At 44.7% G+C, this 16,918-nt stretch overlaps 1 protein-coding gene across 1 annotated transcript; it reads right to left on the reverse strand.

Annotated features, from left to right (window-relative positions):
* Positions 1–14,231: 14,231 nt before the first annotated feature.
* On the reverse strand, positions 14,232–16,475 carry LOC129846369 (oligodendrocyte transcription factor 2-like). The gene is made up of 2 exons (XM_055914299.1): positions 16,366–16,475; positions 14,232–16,054 (listed from the first exon to the last, which is right to left on the reverse strand). The coding sequence occupies exon 2, from the start codon at positions 16,017–16,019 to the stop codon at positions 15,222–15,224; it is 798 nt and encodes a 265-aa protein (XP_055770274.1). The 5' UTR covers positions 16,020–16,054; positions 16,366–16,475; the 3' UTR covers positions 14,232–15,221.
* Between the last annotated feature and the right edge of the window lie 443 nt (positions 16,476–16,918).

Here is a 16,918-nt window from a genome sequence, read left to right on the forward strand (position 1 = left end):
GTCCGCCTGCATGTCACCATAGACACCCCAACACCCCACAGTCCGCCACCAAGGACACCAAATCAAATCAAATGTATTTATATAGCCCTTCGTACATCAGCTGATATCTCAAAGTGTTGTACAGAAACCCAGCGTAAAACCCCAAACAGCAAGCAATGCAGATGTAGAAGCACAACACCCCCTGTCCCCCTGCCTGTCACCATGGACACCCCAACACCCCCTGTCCCCCTGCCTGTCACCATGGACACCCCAACACCCCCTGTCACCATGGGCACACCCAACAGCCCCCTGTCCCCCTGCCTGTCACCATGGGCACACCCAACCCCTTTGGCCCCAGTGCGCCCCTCTGAGAGGTCTGTTGCAGTTTGGCCAATTCATGTCCAGGCTCTGTGTCTCCCTCCCAGGAGTCACTTTGATGTTAAATCCCATCCTGGCTGTGTCGTCTTTCGTTAAGCCAGCCCCGCTCCACTCTGTTCTACTCAGCCAGTCATGAATATCCAAAGGTCCCCTTACTTGACAGGATTATCCTCCTTTCAAAGACATGGGGACAATTCTTTAGCCACGAGAAAACACTCAAAGGAGATCCTCCACACTCTTTCTGTTCCCTCTCTCTCTGTCCTCTGTCTTTGCCCCTCTGTTCCTTTTAGTAAACACATTGATCCACACGATCTGTGAGTTCATCTGCTTCTGTTCATAGACTTCTGGGTACACATACACTTTCACCTCACACACACACACACACTTTCACATCACACACACACACACTTTCACATCACACACACATACACTTTCACATCACACACACACTTTCACATCACATCACACACACACACAAACACACCTCTTATGCAGAGCCATTCACTCTGTTTTAACATTGAAAATGTTGTTTATTTGACACTATAAAAACAGATGAACTCTGGGACAGTGTTAGGTTTGGGTCCACCAATGTTTTCTCCTTCACAAGTTCTGTGGCACATGCATTTTATTTGTTTATTTTTATTAGCTTCAGAAGCAAGCCAGTAGTGGTATGCAGGGTGGTATGCTGCTGGCATGCATGACACGTTCCAACTGAGGATATGGAATCCTTAACCGAATACTCTGGACCGGTATTCTCCAGTCGGGCAGGTATTCTCCCTCTGGGCCGGTATTCTCCCTCTGGACCGGTATTCTCCCTCTGGACTGGTATTCTCCCTCTAGACCGGTATTCTCCCACTGGACCGGTATTCTCCCTCTAGACTGGTATTCTCCCTCTGGACTGGTATTCTCCCTCTGGACCGGTATTCTCCCTCTAGACTGGTATTCTCCCTCTAGACTGGTATTCTCCCTCTGGACCGGTATTCTCCCTCTAGACCGGTACTCTCCCTCTAGACCGGTATTCTCCCTCTAGACCGGTATTCTCCCTCTAGACCGGTATTCTCCCTCTAGACCGGTATTCTCCCTCTAGACCGGTATTCTCCCTCTAGACCGGTATTCTCCCTCTGGACCGGTATTCTCCCACTGGACCGGTATTCTCCCTCTAGACCGGTATTCTCCCTCTGGACCGGTATTCTCCCTCTGGACCGGAATTCTCCCTCTAGACTGGTATTCTCCCTCTAGACCGGTATTCTCCCTCTGGACCGGTATTCTCCCTCTAGACCGGTATTCTCCCTCTAGACCGGTATTCTCCCTCTAGACTGGTATTCTCCCTCTAGACTGGTATTCTCCCACTGGACCGGTATTCTCCCTCTAGACCGGTATTCTTCCTCAGGACTGGTATTCTCCCTCTAGACCGGTATTCTCCCTCTGGACCGGTATTCTCCCTCTGGGCCGGTATTCTCCCACTAGACCGGTATTCTCCCTCTAGACCGGTATTCTCCCTCTAGACTGGTATTCTCCCTCTAGACCGGTATTCTCCCTCTAGACCGGTATTCTCCCTCTGGACCGGTATTCTCCCTCTGGACCGGTATTCTCCCTCTAGACTGGTATTCTCCCACTGGACCGGTATTCTCCCACTGGAATGGTATTCTCCCATTGGACCGGTATTCTCCCTATGGACCGGTATTCTCCCTCTGGACCGGTATTCTCCCTCTGGACTGGTATTCTCCCTCTGGACCGGTATTCTCCCTCTGGACCGGTATTCTCCCACTGGACTGGTATTCTCCCTCTAGACCGGTATTCTCCCACTGGACCAGTATTCTCCCTCTAGACTGGTATTCTCCCTCTGGACTGGTATTCTCCCTCTGGACCGGTATTCTCCCTCTAGACTGGTATTCTCCCTCTAGACTGGTATTCTCCCTCTGGACCGGTATTCTCCCTCTAGACCGGTATTCTCCCTCTAGACCGGTATTCTCCCTCTAGACCGGTATTCTCCCTCTAGACCGGTATTCTCCCTCTAGACCGGTATTCTCCCTCTAGACCGGTATTCTCCCTCTGGACCGGTATTCTCCCACTGGACCGGTATTCTCCCTCTAGACCGGTATTCTCCCTCTGGACCGGTATTCTCCCTCTGGACCGGAATTCTCCCTCTAGACGGGTATTCTCCCTCTGGACCGGTATTCTCCCTCTGGACCGGTATTCTCCCTCTAGACCGGTATTCTCCCTCTAGACCGGTATTCTCCCTCTAGACCGGTATTCTCCCTCTAGACTGGTATTCTCCCACTGGACCGGTATTCTCCCTCTAGACCGGTATTCTTCCTCAGGACTGGTATTCTCCCTCTAGACCGGTATTCTCCCTCTGGACCGGTATTCTCCCTCTGGACCGGTATTCTCCCTCTAGACCGGTATTCTCCCTCTGGACCGATATTCTCCCTCTGGACCGGTATTCTCCCTCTAGACCGGTATTCTCCCTCTAGACCGGTATTCTCCCTCTGGACCGGTATTCTCCCTCTAGACCGGTATTCTCCCTCTAGACCGGTATTCTCCCTCTGGACCGGTATTCTCCCTCTGGACCGGTATTCTCCCTCTGGACCGGTATTCTCACACTGGAACGATATTCTCCCTCTGGGCCGGTATTCTCCCTCTGGGCCGGTATTCTCCCACTAGACCGGTATTCTCCCTCTAGACCGGTATTCTCCCTCTAGACTGGTATTCTCCCTCTAGACCGGTATTCTCCCTCTAGACCGGTATTCTCCCTCTGGACCGGTATTCTCCCTCTGGACCGGTATTCTCCCTCTAGACTGGTATTCTCCCACTGGACCGGTATTCTCCCACTGGACTGGTATTCTCCCATTGGACCGGTATTCTCCCTCTGGACCGGTATTCTCCCTCTGGACCGGTATTCTCCCTCTGGACTGGTATTCTCCCTCTGGACCGGTATTCTCCCTCTGGACCGGTATTCTCCCACTGGACTGGTATTCTCCCTCTAGACCGGTATTCTCCCACTGGACCGGTATTCTCCCTCTGGACCGGTATTCTCCCTCTAGACCGGTATTCTCCCACTGGACCGGTATTCTCCCACTGGACCGGTATTCTCCCTCTGGACCGGTATTCTCCCTCTGGACCGGTATTCTCCCTCTAGACTGGTATTCTCCCTCTAGACTGGTATTCTCCCACTGGACCGGTATTCTCCCTCTGGACCGGTATTCTCCCTCTAGACTGGTATTCTCCCTCTAGACCGATATTCTCCCTCTGGACCGGTATTCTCCCACTGGACCGGTATTCTTCCACTGGACCGGTATTCTCCCACTAGATCGGTATTCTCCCACTGGACTGGTATTCTCCCTCTAGACCGGTATTCTTCCACTGGACCGGTATTCTCCCTCTGGACCGGTATTCTCCCACTGGACCGGTATTCTCCCTCTGGACCGGTATTCTCCCTCTAGACCGGTATTCTCCCTCTGGACCGGTATTCTCCCTCTAGACCGGTATTCTCCCTCTGGACCGGTATTCTCCCTCTGGACCGGTATTCTCCCACTGGACCGGTATTCTCCCTCTAGACCGGTATTCTTCCACTGGACCGGTATTCTCCCACTAGATCGGTATTCTCCCACTGGACTGGTATTTTCCCTCTAGATCGGTATTCTCCCACTGGACTGGTATTCTTCCACTGGACTGGTATTCTCCCTCTGGACCGATATTGTCCCTCTAGACCGGTATTCTCCCTCTGGACCGGTATTCTCCCACTAGACCGGTATTCTTCCACTGGACCGGTATTCTCCCACTAGATCGGTATTCTCCCACTGGACTGGTATTCTCCCTCTGGACCGATATTGTCCCTCTGGACCGGTATTCTCCCACTGGACCGGTATTCTTCCACTGGACAAGTTATTCTCCCATAAAGTAAAGCAACTTGGAAGGATTCAGGATAACTCTAACCAACATTATTGAGGAGAATAGCTCACATACTCTACTCAGTGTGTGTGTGTGTGCGTGTGCGTGTGCGTGTGCGTGTGTGTGTGTGTGTGTGTGTGTGTAGTCAATAATAGTGTAACTGCAATCCTTATGTGCTGTTCTGCATTCCCTCTCTGTGTCTTCCCTGTAGCCTAGTCTCTATGTATCAGTCCAGAGAGGTGTTCTGTGCTCCGTAAGGATGAACAGATGAACTGAAATAAACATTGGTCCCCAGGGAAGGAGTGGTCTCAGATGGTTCCCCTAACGACCTCCTTACACAGCTCAGGCCTCACTCATTGTGTGACTACTGATACACTTCTCTCCTAAATCTAGTTGTTTACTCTCTCTCTCTGCTCTCTCTCTCTGCATTCTCTCTCTCTCTGCTCTACTCTCTCTCTCTCCTCTCTTTCTCTCCTCTCTCTCTCTCTCCTCTCTCTCTACTCTCTCTCTCTGCTCTCTCTCTCTGCATTCTCTCTCTCTCTGCTCTACTCTCTCTCTCTCCTCTCTCTCTCTCTCCTCTCTTTCTCTCCTCTCTCTCTCTCTCCTCTCTCTCTACTCTCTCTCTCTGCTCTCTCTCTCTGCTCTCTCTCTCTCTCTGCTCTACTCTCTCTCTCTCCTCTCCTCTCCTCTCCTCTCTCTCTCTCTCTCCTCTCTCTCTCCTCTCTCTCTCTCTCTCTCTCTCTCTCTCTCTCTCTCCTCTCTCTCTCTCTCTCTCCTCTCTCTCTCTCTCTCTCTCTCTCTCTCTCTCTCTCTCTCTCTCTCTCTCTCTATTCTCTCTACTCTGGCCCTCTGCTTCTGTTTCTCTTTCTGTTCCCCCAGCAGCAGCTTTGATGCGTCTCTTCAACCCATTCAGTATAATCCTTTGGGCTAACAAAACACGATGTGCTCGGTTGAAAGGCTGTACATCTGTGCAGTGTTCTGGGAGGTTTAAGTCCAGTGTAAAGTGGATGTAAGACCGTCACACCCTCCTAACCCTCGCTGCAACAACTTATGAATATTCAAACTGTCAATCTGGGAATTTAGAATCAGGGGACCTGTCGTCGTGGTGCCAGCTATGTATAAGGAGCTATTCAATCAAATGCGTTAAGAAGCTTTCAGGGGTAAATCACTGTGGCTTAAACAAGCATCTTTATAACTTTAAATGGTCCATAGTTATTTAATGATGGCGCAACTCTTTATTGGTACTTAGCAATTTGAATTTGTATAAAAATAAATATAATATTTCCCTAAAAAATAAGATTGTAGAAATACATGCAAAGCACATCATTTGATGATTTCAACAGCCTACACGTTAGCAGGTAGGTATGGGGAGGCAGGGTAGGTTAGTGGTTAGAGCGTTGGACTAGTAACCGAAAGGTTGCAAGTTCGAAGCCCCGAGCTGCCAAGGTACAAATCTGTCGTTCTGCCCCTGAACACGGCACACTGTTCCTAGGCTGTCATTGAAAAGAAGAATTTTTTCTTGACTTGCCTAGTTAAATAAAGAATAAATCAATGTATGGCTGATTCCTTCCCTGCAAGTCCTTTCAATGATTTGCTAATTTCATTTTACCAAAAACATTTAAGTGATTTGAGTGATTTAACTTACTCCATTTGAATAATATTTCTCTCTACTTAATAATTTTGAATTCATGCAACAACTTGCCACATGGCTCTGTTTTTAGAGGATTGTGGGTAATTCAATTTGTTTTTGCCTGTATTATTATTTTACATATTGGTGTACGCATGTTTGAAGAAAGAAAAGCCCATTTCTATGTTTAGTGTTAAGCTGTTTGTTGTGCCATAAGGTGTAATGGATCACCATCAGGAAAATGTACATTCAATAATGAGAGCTTTCAGCTCTACCTCCTATTACTGCTGGTTGATGTTTTGGTTTTATTTTACGAGGCAAGTCAGTTAAGAACAAATTTTTATTCATAATGACGGCCTAGGAACAGTGGGTTAACTGCCTTGTTCAGGGGCAGAAAAACAGATTTATACCTTGTCAACACGGGGATTCGATCCTTTCGGTTAGTCGCCTAACAGCTCTAACCACTCGGCTACCTGCCTCCTCTAACCACTCGGCTACCTGCCGCCCCAAAATGGAGATCTGTCCTTGAGCTGTTCCTGTCTGTTAATGTTCTCTATCATGTCATGTTTCATGTTTTGTGTGGACCCCAGAAAGAGTAGCTGCTGCTTTCGCAAACGCTAATGTGGATCCTAATTAAACACCAAATACCAACAATGCCTGTCAAGGTGGGTTAAAATGACAAATGATCAAACACATAAAAAAATTTTTTACATTAAATGTTTGTGAAACACTAATATTTTGGGTTGACTGAAAAGTTGTATTACATTAACTCATATTTAATCATTTTATCAAGTAAATACAACACATTTGTATTGCTATTATTAATTCCCCAGACTTAATTAATTGTGTAGATTCAAACAACTTATATATTTTTTTTTTGTTAAAGAATGTCAATTCTCAATAATATGGTGTGTACATTTGTTGCCTTCATTTATTTAAAGTAGATTCAACACTTCATTTTCTACAGTGTATGTGTAGTGGTGTGCAGCTAACTGACTGACTGTAATGTGTGTGTGTGTGTGTGTGTGTGTGTGTGTGTGTGTGTGTGTGTGTGTGTGTGTGTGTGTGTGTGTGTGTGTGTGTGTGTGTACAGTACAAGTTAGAGGTTTCACAACACCTACTCATTCAAGGGTTTTTCTTTATTTAAAAAAAAATTATACATTGTAGAATACTAGTAAAGACATCAAAACTATGAAATTACACATGAACAAATCAAAATATATTTTATGTTTGAGATTCTACAAGCAGCAACCCTTTGCCTTGATGACAGCTTTGCACACTCGCTGACCAAGGCCCTTCTCCCCCGATTGCTCAGTTTGACCGGGCTGCCAGCTCTAGGAAAAGTCTTGGTGGTTCCAAACTTATTCCATTTAAAAATGATGGAGGCCACTTTGTTCTTGGGGACCTTCAATGCTGCAGAAATGTTTTACCCTTCCTCAGATCTGTAACTCAACCCAATCATGTTTCGGAGATCTACGGACAATTCCTATGACATCATGGCTTGGTTTTTGCTCTGACATGCACTGTCAACTGTGTGACCTTATATAGACAGGTGTGTGCCTTTCCAAACCATGTCCAATCAATTGCATTTCCACAGGTGAACTCCAATTAAGCGGTAGAAACATCTGACGGATGATCAATGGAAACAGGATCCACCTGAGCTCAATTTCGAGTCTCATAGAAAAGGGTCTGAATACTTACGTAAATTAGGTATTTCTGTTTTAGTATTTTTAGCAAAATACATTGGCAAAAAATTCTCAAAACTTGTTTTAGCTTTGTCATTATGGATTGTGTGTAGATTGATGAGGAAAACATATATTTCATCCATTTCAGAATAAAGGAACGTAACAAAATGTGGGGAAAATTAATTGGTCTAAACACTTTCCGCACTGTATATGTATATATATATATTTATGTATGTATGTACGTATATATGTATGTACGTATGTATGTATGTGTGCCCGTATGTATGTTCAGTTGAAGTCGAAAGTTTACATACATAGGTTGAAAACCTTAGCTTTTTTGTGATAAGGGGCAGCATTTTCACTTTTGGATGAATAACGTGCCCATAGTGAACTGCCTCCTACTCTGTCCCAGATGCTAATATATGCATATTAGTATTACTATTGGATAGAAAACACTCTCGTGTTTTTTTGACTTGGCGGTGATCTAACATAATCATATGTTGTGTTTTTGCTGTAAAGCATTTTTTTTAATCGGACACGATGGGTAGATTAACAAGATGTGGATCTTTCATTTGCTGTATTGGACTTGTTAATGTGTGAAAGTTACATATTTCTAAAAAATATTGTTGAATTACCCGTGCTGCCTTTGCAGCGGAATGTTGTCGAGGGGTTCCGCTAGCGGAACGCCTGTCCCAGAAAGGTTTTAACCAAATACATTTAAACTCAGTTATTCACAATTCCTGACATTTAATCCTAGTAAAAATTGTCTGTCTTAAATACACCACTTTATTTTAAGAATGTGAAATTTCAGAATAATAGTAGAGAGAATGTTTCATTTCAGCTTTTATTTCTTTCATCACATTCCCAGTGGGTCAGAAGTTTTCATACACTCAATTAGTATTTGGTAGCATTGCCTTTAAATTGTTAAACTTGGGTCAAATGTTTCAGTTAGCCTTCCACAAGTTTCCCACAATACGTTGGGTGAATTTTGGCACAGTCCTTCTGACAGAGCTGGTGTAACTGAGTCAGGTTTGTAAGCCTCCTTGCTCACACATGCTTTTTCAGTTCTGCCCACACATTTTCTATGGGATTGAGGTCAGGGCTTTGTGATGGCCACTCCAATACCTTGACTTTGTTGTCCTTAAGCCATTTTGCCACAACTTTGGAAGTATGCTTGGGGTCATTGTCCATTTGAAAGACCCATTTGCGACCAAGCTTTAACTTCCTGACTGATGTCTTGAGATGTTGCTTCAATATTACCACACAATTTTCCTACCTCATAATGCCATCTATTTTGTGAAGTGCACCAGTCCCTTCTGCAGCAAGGCACCCCCACAACATGATGCTGCCACCCCCGTGCTTCATGGTTGGTATGGTGTTCTTCGCCTTGCAAGCATCCCCCTTTTTCCTCCAAACATAGGTCAGGACATATTTAAAAAAAAAAAGTATTATCTTTGTCCCTATGTGCAGTTGCAAACCGTAGTCTGGCTTTTTAATAGTGGTTTTGGAGCAGAAGCTTCTTCCTTGCTGAGCAGCCTTTCAGTTTATGTCGATACTGTCACGCCCTGACCATAGAGAGCCCTTGGTTCTCTATGGTGTTGTAGGTCAGGGCGTGACTAGGGGGTGTTCTAGTCGACGCATTTCTATGTTGGTGTTCTTAGTATGGTTCCCAATTAGAGGCAGCTGATATTCGTTGTCTCTAATTGGGGATCATCTTTAAGGTGTCCCTGTTCCCACCTGCATTTTTGGGATATTGTTTTGTTGAGTGCTGATGTGCACTCTGTTACTTCACGGTCGTTGTTTGTTTATTGTTAAGTTTAAGTTTAACTAATAAAAGATGTGGAATTCGAATCGCACTGCACCTTGGTCCATCTATCATAACAATCGTGACAGAATATCCCACCAAGCAAGGACCAAGCAGTGTGTCCATGAGGTAAAGGAGTTTTGGACATGGGAGATCATGAGTGGATGCGAGACCCTTCCTTGGCGGGAGTCGCAGAGGACTCAGGAAGGAGAGCAATGACGCCGGGGGCCGCGGCCACAGAAACATGGAGCTGTCGGCTGAGCAGCGGAGAGTGCAAGAGCCCAAATGGCAGACGGTGGAGGAATACCGGAGAGAGGTGGAGGCGAGGAGTAGGCTGCAGCGCAGGCGTGCTGAAGAGCGTGTCATCAGTACGGTGCCATCTGTGCCGGCTCCACGCACCAGGCCACCAGTGCGCCTCCCCAGCTCGGTATGTCCTGTGCCGGTTCCTCGCATTCGCCATGAGGAGCGTGTCTTCAGTCACATGGAGCTGGTGGCTGAGCAGAGGGAAGAGCCAGAGACCGTCAGGGAGTCGATGGAGAAGAAGGGAGAGAGGGAGAGGAGAGAGATGTTGGTCAAGTGTGTTTTGCTCAACATTCGACCTGAAGAGCCTGTCACCAGTCCGGTGCCACCTGAGCCGGCTCCACGCACCAGGCCTCCACTGCGCCTCCCCAGTCCGGTACGTCCTGTGCCAGCTCCTCGCACTCGCCCTGAAGAGTGTGTCAAAAGTCCGGTGCCACCTGTACCGGCTCCACGCACTAGGCCTCCAGTGCGCCTCCCCAGCCTGGAGCGTCCTGTGCCGGCTCCACGCACTCGACCTGAGGAGCGTGTCATCAGTCCGGTGCAACCTGCGCCAATGCCCAGTCCAGACACGGTGACCAGTCCCGCTCGAGCCTTCCTCTGCGCCGGTGGCCAGTCCAGGCACGGGGACCAGTCCCGCTCCATGGCAGGAGCCTTCCTCTGCTCCGATGCCCGGTTGACGTCTCAATCGCGTTGTGCTTGTTTAGGCCAGCAGAGGGGGCTGCTCGCTACAGCAGCTTCATTCACTCTTCTTCTTCTACTAACTACTTGCTCGCGATAGTTTTGGAGAAAACTGCTGTGGAAAACTCGGCCATTGAAATCTATGTGCCATTGAAATCCTTTTTTATTTCTGAAGACAAATGCCCTGTTGTCCTGTGAACAATGTTCGAAGATCCACTGACTGAACTTTGGCTGGCCTTTGTCCATGGAAACTTGACCGTATTCATTGACAAGATCAAGATGCTTGGAGGCCAGGACCACTGTGCTGTGGAGTCCGCTGCAATTCTGAGAAACGTTGAGGCAAAATTGACTGCAAGACGTGATGACAACTTCATTCCAGTTTTGGTCAGAGGACTTCTGAGAGAGCTAGAGGAAAATGGACCCTTGTCTAAAGAGAGCTTTCTCAAAACATAACAATCATTCTTCACTATGGCTGTGAACTACTTGCAAGCATGGGGAAAGCACACAGATAATCTAAAAGGGTTACATTGTCTCCTTTTAAAAAGGCAACCTCAGATTGAAGAGATCCAGAAGGCAGCAGGCACCCTGCAGGAAAAATGCACCAATGTGATCATCAATGAGGATGCATTGTGTGACGAGGTTACTGGCCTGCAAGAGTTCCTAAAGGGGATCGCTTGAAGAATGGAAAACATCTGAGACACCGCTTAGTCAGCGATGGAGCACGGTGGTTACCCACTTCATAGAGAACGACATCCCACACACTAACTTGGCTAGATTAGCGTCTGTTGTCATGTGTTTACCTGGAAGTAATGCACCAGTCAAGAGAATGTTCTCCCAAATTCCTTTTTTTCTGAGGTCTTGGCTGATTTCTTTTGATTTTCCCATGATGTCAAACAAAGAGGCACTGAGTAGGTAGGCCTTGAAATACATTCACAGGTACACCTCCAATTGACTCAAATGATGTCAATTAGCCTATCAGAATCTTCTAAAGCCATGACATCATTTTCTGTAATCTTCCAAGCTGTTTAAAGGCACAGTCAATTTAGTGTATGTAAACTCTTGACCCACTGGAATTGTGATACAGTGAATTATAAGTGAAATAATATGTCTGTAAACAATTGTTGGAAAAATTAGTTGTGTCATTTACAAAGTAGATGTCCTAACCTACTTGCTTGCCAAAACTATAGTTTGTTAACAAGAAATGTGTGGAGTGGTTGAAAAACGAGTTTTAATGACTACAACCTAAGTGTATGTAAACTTCCGACTTAAACTGTATGTACGTGTGCACGTGTGTGCGCGTGTGTGTGTAATGGTGTGTAGATAACTGACTGACTCATAATGAAGTGAGAAAGGCTGCTCGTTAAGGTGGGAACGAAATAGATGGAATTGTGGGTAGTGAGTGGGGGGTTCTAATTAATTTTGAAATGTGATACCTCTAATCCCCATTAACTCTGTGAGTAATTGCATTTCGCAGGCAGCAAATGGCTTCTCAATAGGGTGGTGGGCTAAGAGATGACCTGGACAAGCAGATGTTGGTAAAAAAAAAATACATGTTAAACATTGTGTTATTTACACATTTGATTATTAAACTCGGTTTGGACTCAATTTGTTCTGTCAAACATGTCACGTTACCCCCTTTTAATAGGCTAGTAGATATATAAACATTATATTGGCTGGGATAGCTCAAGTGGCATCCTTTTACCTAGGTTGTTCAGGTGTGGCTGTGTGTGTGTGTGTGTGTGTGTGTGTGTGTGTGTGTGTGTGTGTGTGTGTGTGTGTGTGTGTGTGTGTGTGTGTGTGTGTGTGTGTGTGTGTGTGTGCGCGCGCGCGCGCGTGCGTGTGCGTGTCTGTGAACAACAAAAAAACTATTGAAACAAGCGGATATTTTTCAAGTGGTTCAAGTAAAATTAGGATGAAATAGCAGTGAGTCAAACAAATGTTTTTCTTTGGGCCGAAACGCCCAACACATCTTGAAGAACTTTTTATTTTCCTACTCACATCATTTGAATAATTCAATTGTAAAAAAATAAAAAATAATTAAAAAAAGAAGACAAATTAATAAACAAACGCAAGCATGAATATTCAAACAGCAGGTTCGTTCTATATCGTTCCAGCTTCAAAAGCCTTTTGAAAACATTGCAGCCGCATGGACATCCTGCTATGCAGCTGCCGCCGTTTACTAATCAACACCCTGCTATATTCATTTATTCCCGGATATTCCTCACAACAGAACTTGTATTGGGGATTGTTTGCCCTCATATGTTATATATAGCTCAAGAATCCAAGTACATTTAGCTTAGGTCTCGGTAAGTGGCCCCCTCTCATGTAGAGTCTCTGAATAAATATCCAAAAGGCCTGATTTCATCAAGACAGTATTAGTTTTTCAGCTCATCAAAGTACAACAACAACAACAACAAAACTAGAAATATGGAAGTCCAATTGGATCCTTGCCTAAACAATTCAAACAACGCTAGTTGTGACAGCAGCGGGGCGTGGACAAAATCAAACTGGTGCCAAAAAAAAACAAAGAAAGTCACCTTTGTATGAGTGAGTCTGAAGGAGAAGCAAAGTCACGAACAAGTGTGTTGTGCTCTGAATATAATTAAGGCGAAAACAAGAATGATGATAATATATTCTATATGTATACTTTGAATATAAATTATATTTATTTGTTTTGTCTAATTAGTTAGGATAATTACTAATACTAATTACTAAACGATAAAACTAATCGGAGCTATACATGTTAATTATGGATTATTCTAAAAGATCTTGACATTTGTATCTTTTCATCATCACTTCTGATTCTTTTATTTAACTAGGCAAATCAGTTAAGAACCAATTCTTATTTTCAATGACGGTGGGTTAACTGCCTTGTTCAGGGGCAGAAGGACAGATTTTGACCTTGTCAACTCGGGGATTCCATCTTGCAACTTTCCGGTTACCGGCCCAACGCTCTAACCACTAGGCTACTTTCCACCCCATTTAAAGGAATTTGGCTTCTCCAAATGTCGAGTTTGCAGTGAATCACATCTTATGTGGTTTATCCTTCTATAATTCTACTAAACGAAATATCTAAAACCTAATAATAATATATATTTTTTAATCATTTGCGAGGTCAAGCAGTTGAATAATAATTTCGGGAAATTTGATTTCTGAATGACAAGTTTAAATGTATTTGTCCCGAGAGAGAGTAATTGGTTTTCCAGCAGAGGAGCACATAGTACATATACTGTATAATCCACATATAAAACATAGCAAATCCACATGGATTACAATATTACACACATGGATTACAATGATACTGAGATTATAGTAGGCCTATAATGTAAAACATGATTTTGCTAACAAAAGTGAGAGCTCAAAATGAAGCAGTCTGGACTCACTGTGAATAGAATCTGAATGGTGTGGATTCCTTTGTCCTCAGTTGAATTGAACAGAGGGGGACAGTTAGTCCTTGTTAGTCAATCATAATTCTGATTCCCCCCCCCCCCCCCCCACTCCCCTAAAAACAGGTTACAAAAGTATTGCCTATGTTTATTAAAGTGTATTGTGGGTCTAATTTGTTTTTTGAATGCAAAATAATTTTCTAAAAAGGCATCTGCCTATTGTTTAAACATAGCCTTTTGGTTTTTATAAAATGTTGAAGGTTTTAATAAAATGTTGTTATTTTACGCACAGCTTTGACATAAAAGTATGTCTGGCCTATATCTCTAAATTCCATAGACATTTCTTAGAGAGAACCAACTGTTGAGCTATTGCTTACGTCACCGATTCGACGATTAGATAATATCTACATTTGGGCTAATGTATTATTAAATATTGGGGTTAATTTGGCCTCTGTATGTTTTTCATACACTTTCTGTGGAACATCAGTAAGAAAAGAACGATGTCAATTAAACGTGTTTTTATTTAACATGTAAAAATCCCAACATAATCATCGTCATTGATTCATTTGAAATCCCATCCAAAATAAGTAAATAAATATAATTTAGCACTTTTTTATAAAAACAAAACAAAGAAGTGATCATTCTTTGCGTCGGGCTGTGACTTGGCAACAACAACAAAACATGGAAAGAGGAAACGTACATAAGAAAACAGCCATCTATAGGATCGGCAGTGACGTTGGAGAGAAAACACTGAAAGGACATATTGTACAAGAGGCAGAGGAAGAAGATGGAGCAACATGGTACCAGAGGAAGAAGCAGGAGCAACTTGGTACCAGAGGAAGAAGCAGGAGCAACTTGGTACCAGAGGAAGAAGCAGGAGCAACTTGGTACCAGAGGAAGAAGCAGGAGCAACTTGGTACCAGAGGAAGAAGCAGGAGCAACTTGGTACCAGCGCTACATGGCTGAAAGCAGACACAAGCTAAACGGGTCAATCCAAACATTAACCAAGGGCCTGATATAAAAACTCTCGTACAAACAGAAATCTGAATCTACATATTTACAATCTACATTACCGTTGTGTTCTCATGCCGTATGCTGTACCCACATAGTGTACTTTCGTTTATTCTGTCTCGGGAATGCGCTAGTCTAAAGTTAAATAATGATCGAGAACAGGTCATTAAAAGCCATCAGTAACGCCCTTCCTATAATGTGTATTTCTGTCATAGGTTTGCATACAGTGAACTGATGGGCTTTTACTGAATATGAAAAGCACCTTTTATACATTTATCTAAATAATGTTACAACATGGTATGTAAGTAGCGCTCCTCCAATGTTCTAAAGCAATGCATTTCTGCTGGCTCAATCCAAAGTTTATTTCAGCAACAGATAAATAAAAATCAAAAAAACGTGATGGACTGATATACACTGTGACGTCTTCAAGCCAAAGTTAATTTCCCTTTTTTCCCTCTCTCGTTTTATGATAAGAGTTCAAGTCATTTGGATTCACTCGTCAGCCTGGACATGGTGACAGCGCTCATGCCGGAAACATGTGGTGGCACCTGGCACATGCTGCATGGACAGGGCATTCCCGCGCCCCAGTGATGGAAACTGCTGCCCAGGGGGCCCGGGACGGCCGAGGGCGCCTTCAGGAGTCCATGGTGGGGTCTGATCGAGGTGAGACCCGTTGTAGAGAGAGAGGCAACCGTGGAGACTGCCGGGGGAAGAAGTGGATGGTGCACTGGGTGGGAGGCGTGGGAAACGGCCGGATGACCAGGCAGGGGCCCAGTGTGCGCCATAGTACCACATGCGGAAGGGTGGAAGCTGCTGTGGTGGCCGCTGCCGTAGAACTCACTGACAAGCCTCTTCATCTCCTCCAGCGAGTTGCTCAGCATCAAGATGTAGTTTCTCGCCAAGAGGAGAGTAGCGATTTTGGAGAGTTTGCGCACCGAGGGCCCGTGCGCGTAAGGCATGACCTCCCGGAGACCGTCCATGGCGATGTTAAGGTCGTGCATCCTCTTCCGCTCACGGCTGTTGATTTTCAGCCGCATCCCCTGCAGCTCGTTCTCTGAGAGCAGTTTACGGTCCTTCTTTGACAGCATTCTCAGAGTAATGTCATCATCGTCATCCGAAAGGCTCCGCATGTCCGCGGGTATCTCTGGCGGTGAGTCGTTCTGTGTGGACGAGACAGTACCGGAGAAGCCCACCATATGCTTCTTCATCGCATGCAGGAACATATCGTGCACCTCGGGAGAGGAAGGTCGGCTGGACATTCGGCTGGTACCGGAGTCCATGATGATCCTCAGGTTTATTCAGACAGCGCAATAGTCTACGGAAAGAAAAGTAAACGAACCATTTAGCATCAGATTTTTTCACTACCACTAGGATTAAAATGTAAAACCATGTCACTAGATTATAAAAATATGCTACATGGTCAACCAATTCAATGTGCAATGGATTAACATGAGAAGGTAAACAAAAACATCCACGAAAGGACACGAGAAGGTTCTTGAAAGTTATTCTACACATGAAGTTAAAAAAACAAAGATTCTCAGATGAGGCTATTTTTGTGACAAAAAAAAATCACAACTGCCTAAATGACATATCAATATTATCCCGAAAAGCAGACAAGAAACCTACCGAGAGAGAGAGAGATGCAGAGCGCAGCTCGGTGCAGAGGAAGTGTCGCTGTTCAATCCACTTGTTACTCCCGATCACAACTAACAGCCCATTTGGCACGCACGGGCATAACGACAGGGTTTTATAGCGGACTTAACGATCTGGGGGCAAATCACCGGGACAATGCCATGGCTTTTCCGACTGTCTGTCATCCATTCGCCAATTGGCATCTTGCGAACGGAGAGAGGGGAGGAGGCTTGGAGGAGTTAGGGGTCTTCAAATCTGATGTCATTACAAAGAAATTCGAGCTTCGTTTTAGATGAATGAATTAGACACACTCGGGCATATGACATGTTTTTTGTGAGGGAGAGAAGTTGTTAAGGCATGTAGATTTTTCAGCAACTAAAAGGAAGAAATAGGCTAAAGAAATCGTATTGACCACCACTACATAATATCAATACATGATCTTATTTTAGTAAACATCAACATTATATAACAATCCTTGCAGAAAATTCTGAAATTGATGACACTTTTTTTGTTGTTGTTGATAGATTCTAGACTTTTCGGTGGGAAA

Source organism: Salvelinus fontinalis, unplaced genomic scaffold, assembly GCF_029448725.1.
Source record: "Salvelinus fontinalis isolate EN_2023a unplaced genomic scaffold, ASM2944872v1 scaffold_0509, whole genome shotgun sequence".
In the NCBI taxonomy this organism is placed as follows: domain Eukaryota; kingdom Metazoa; phylum Chordata; class Actinopteri; order Salmoniformes; family Salmonidae; genus Salvelinus; species Salvelinus fontinalis.

Excerpts from the sequence above, each read along its gene's own strand:
- LOC129846369 (XM_055914299.1), bottom strand. The coding sequence starts at position 16,019 with ATGGACTCCGGTACCAGCCGAATGTCCAGCCGACCTTCCTCTCCCGAG.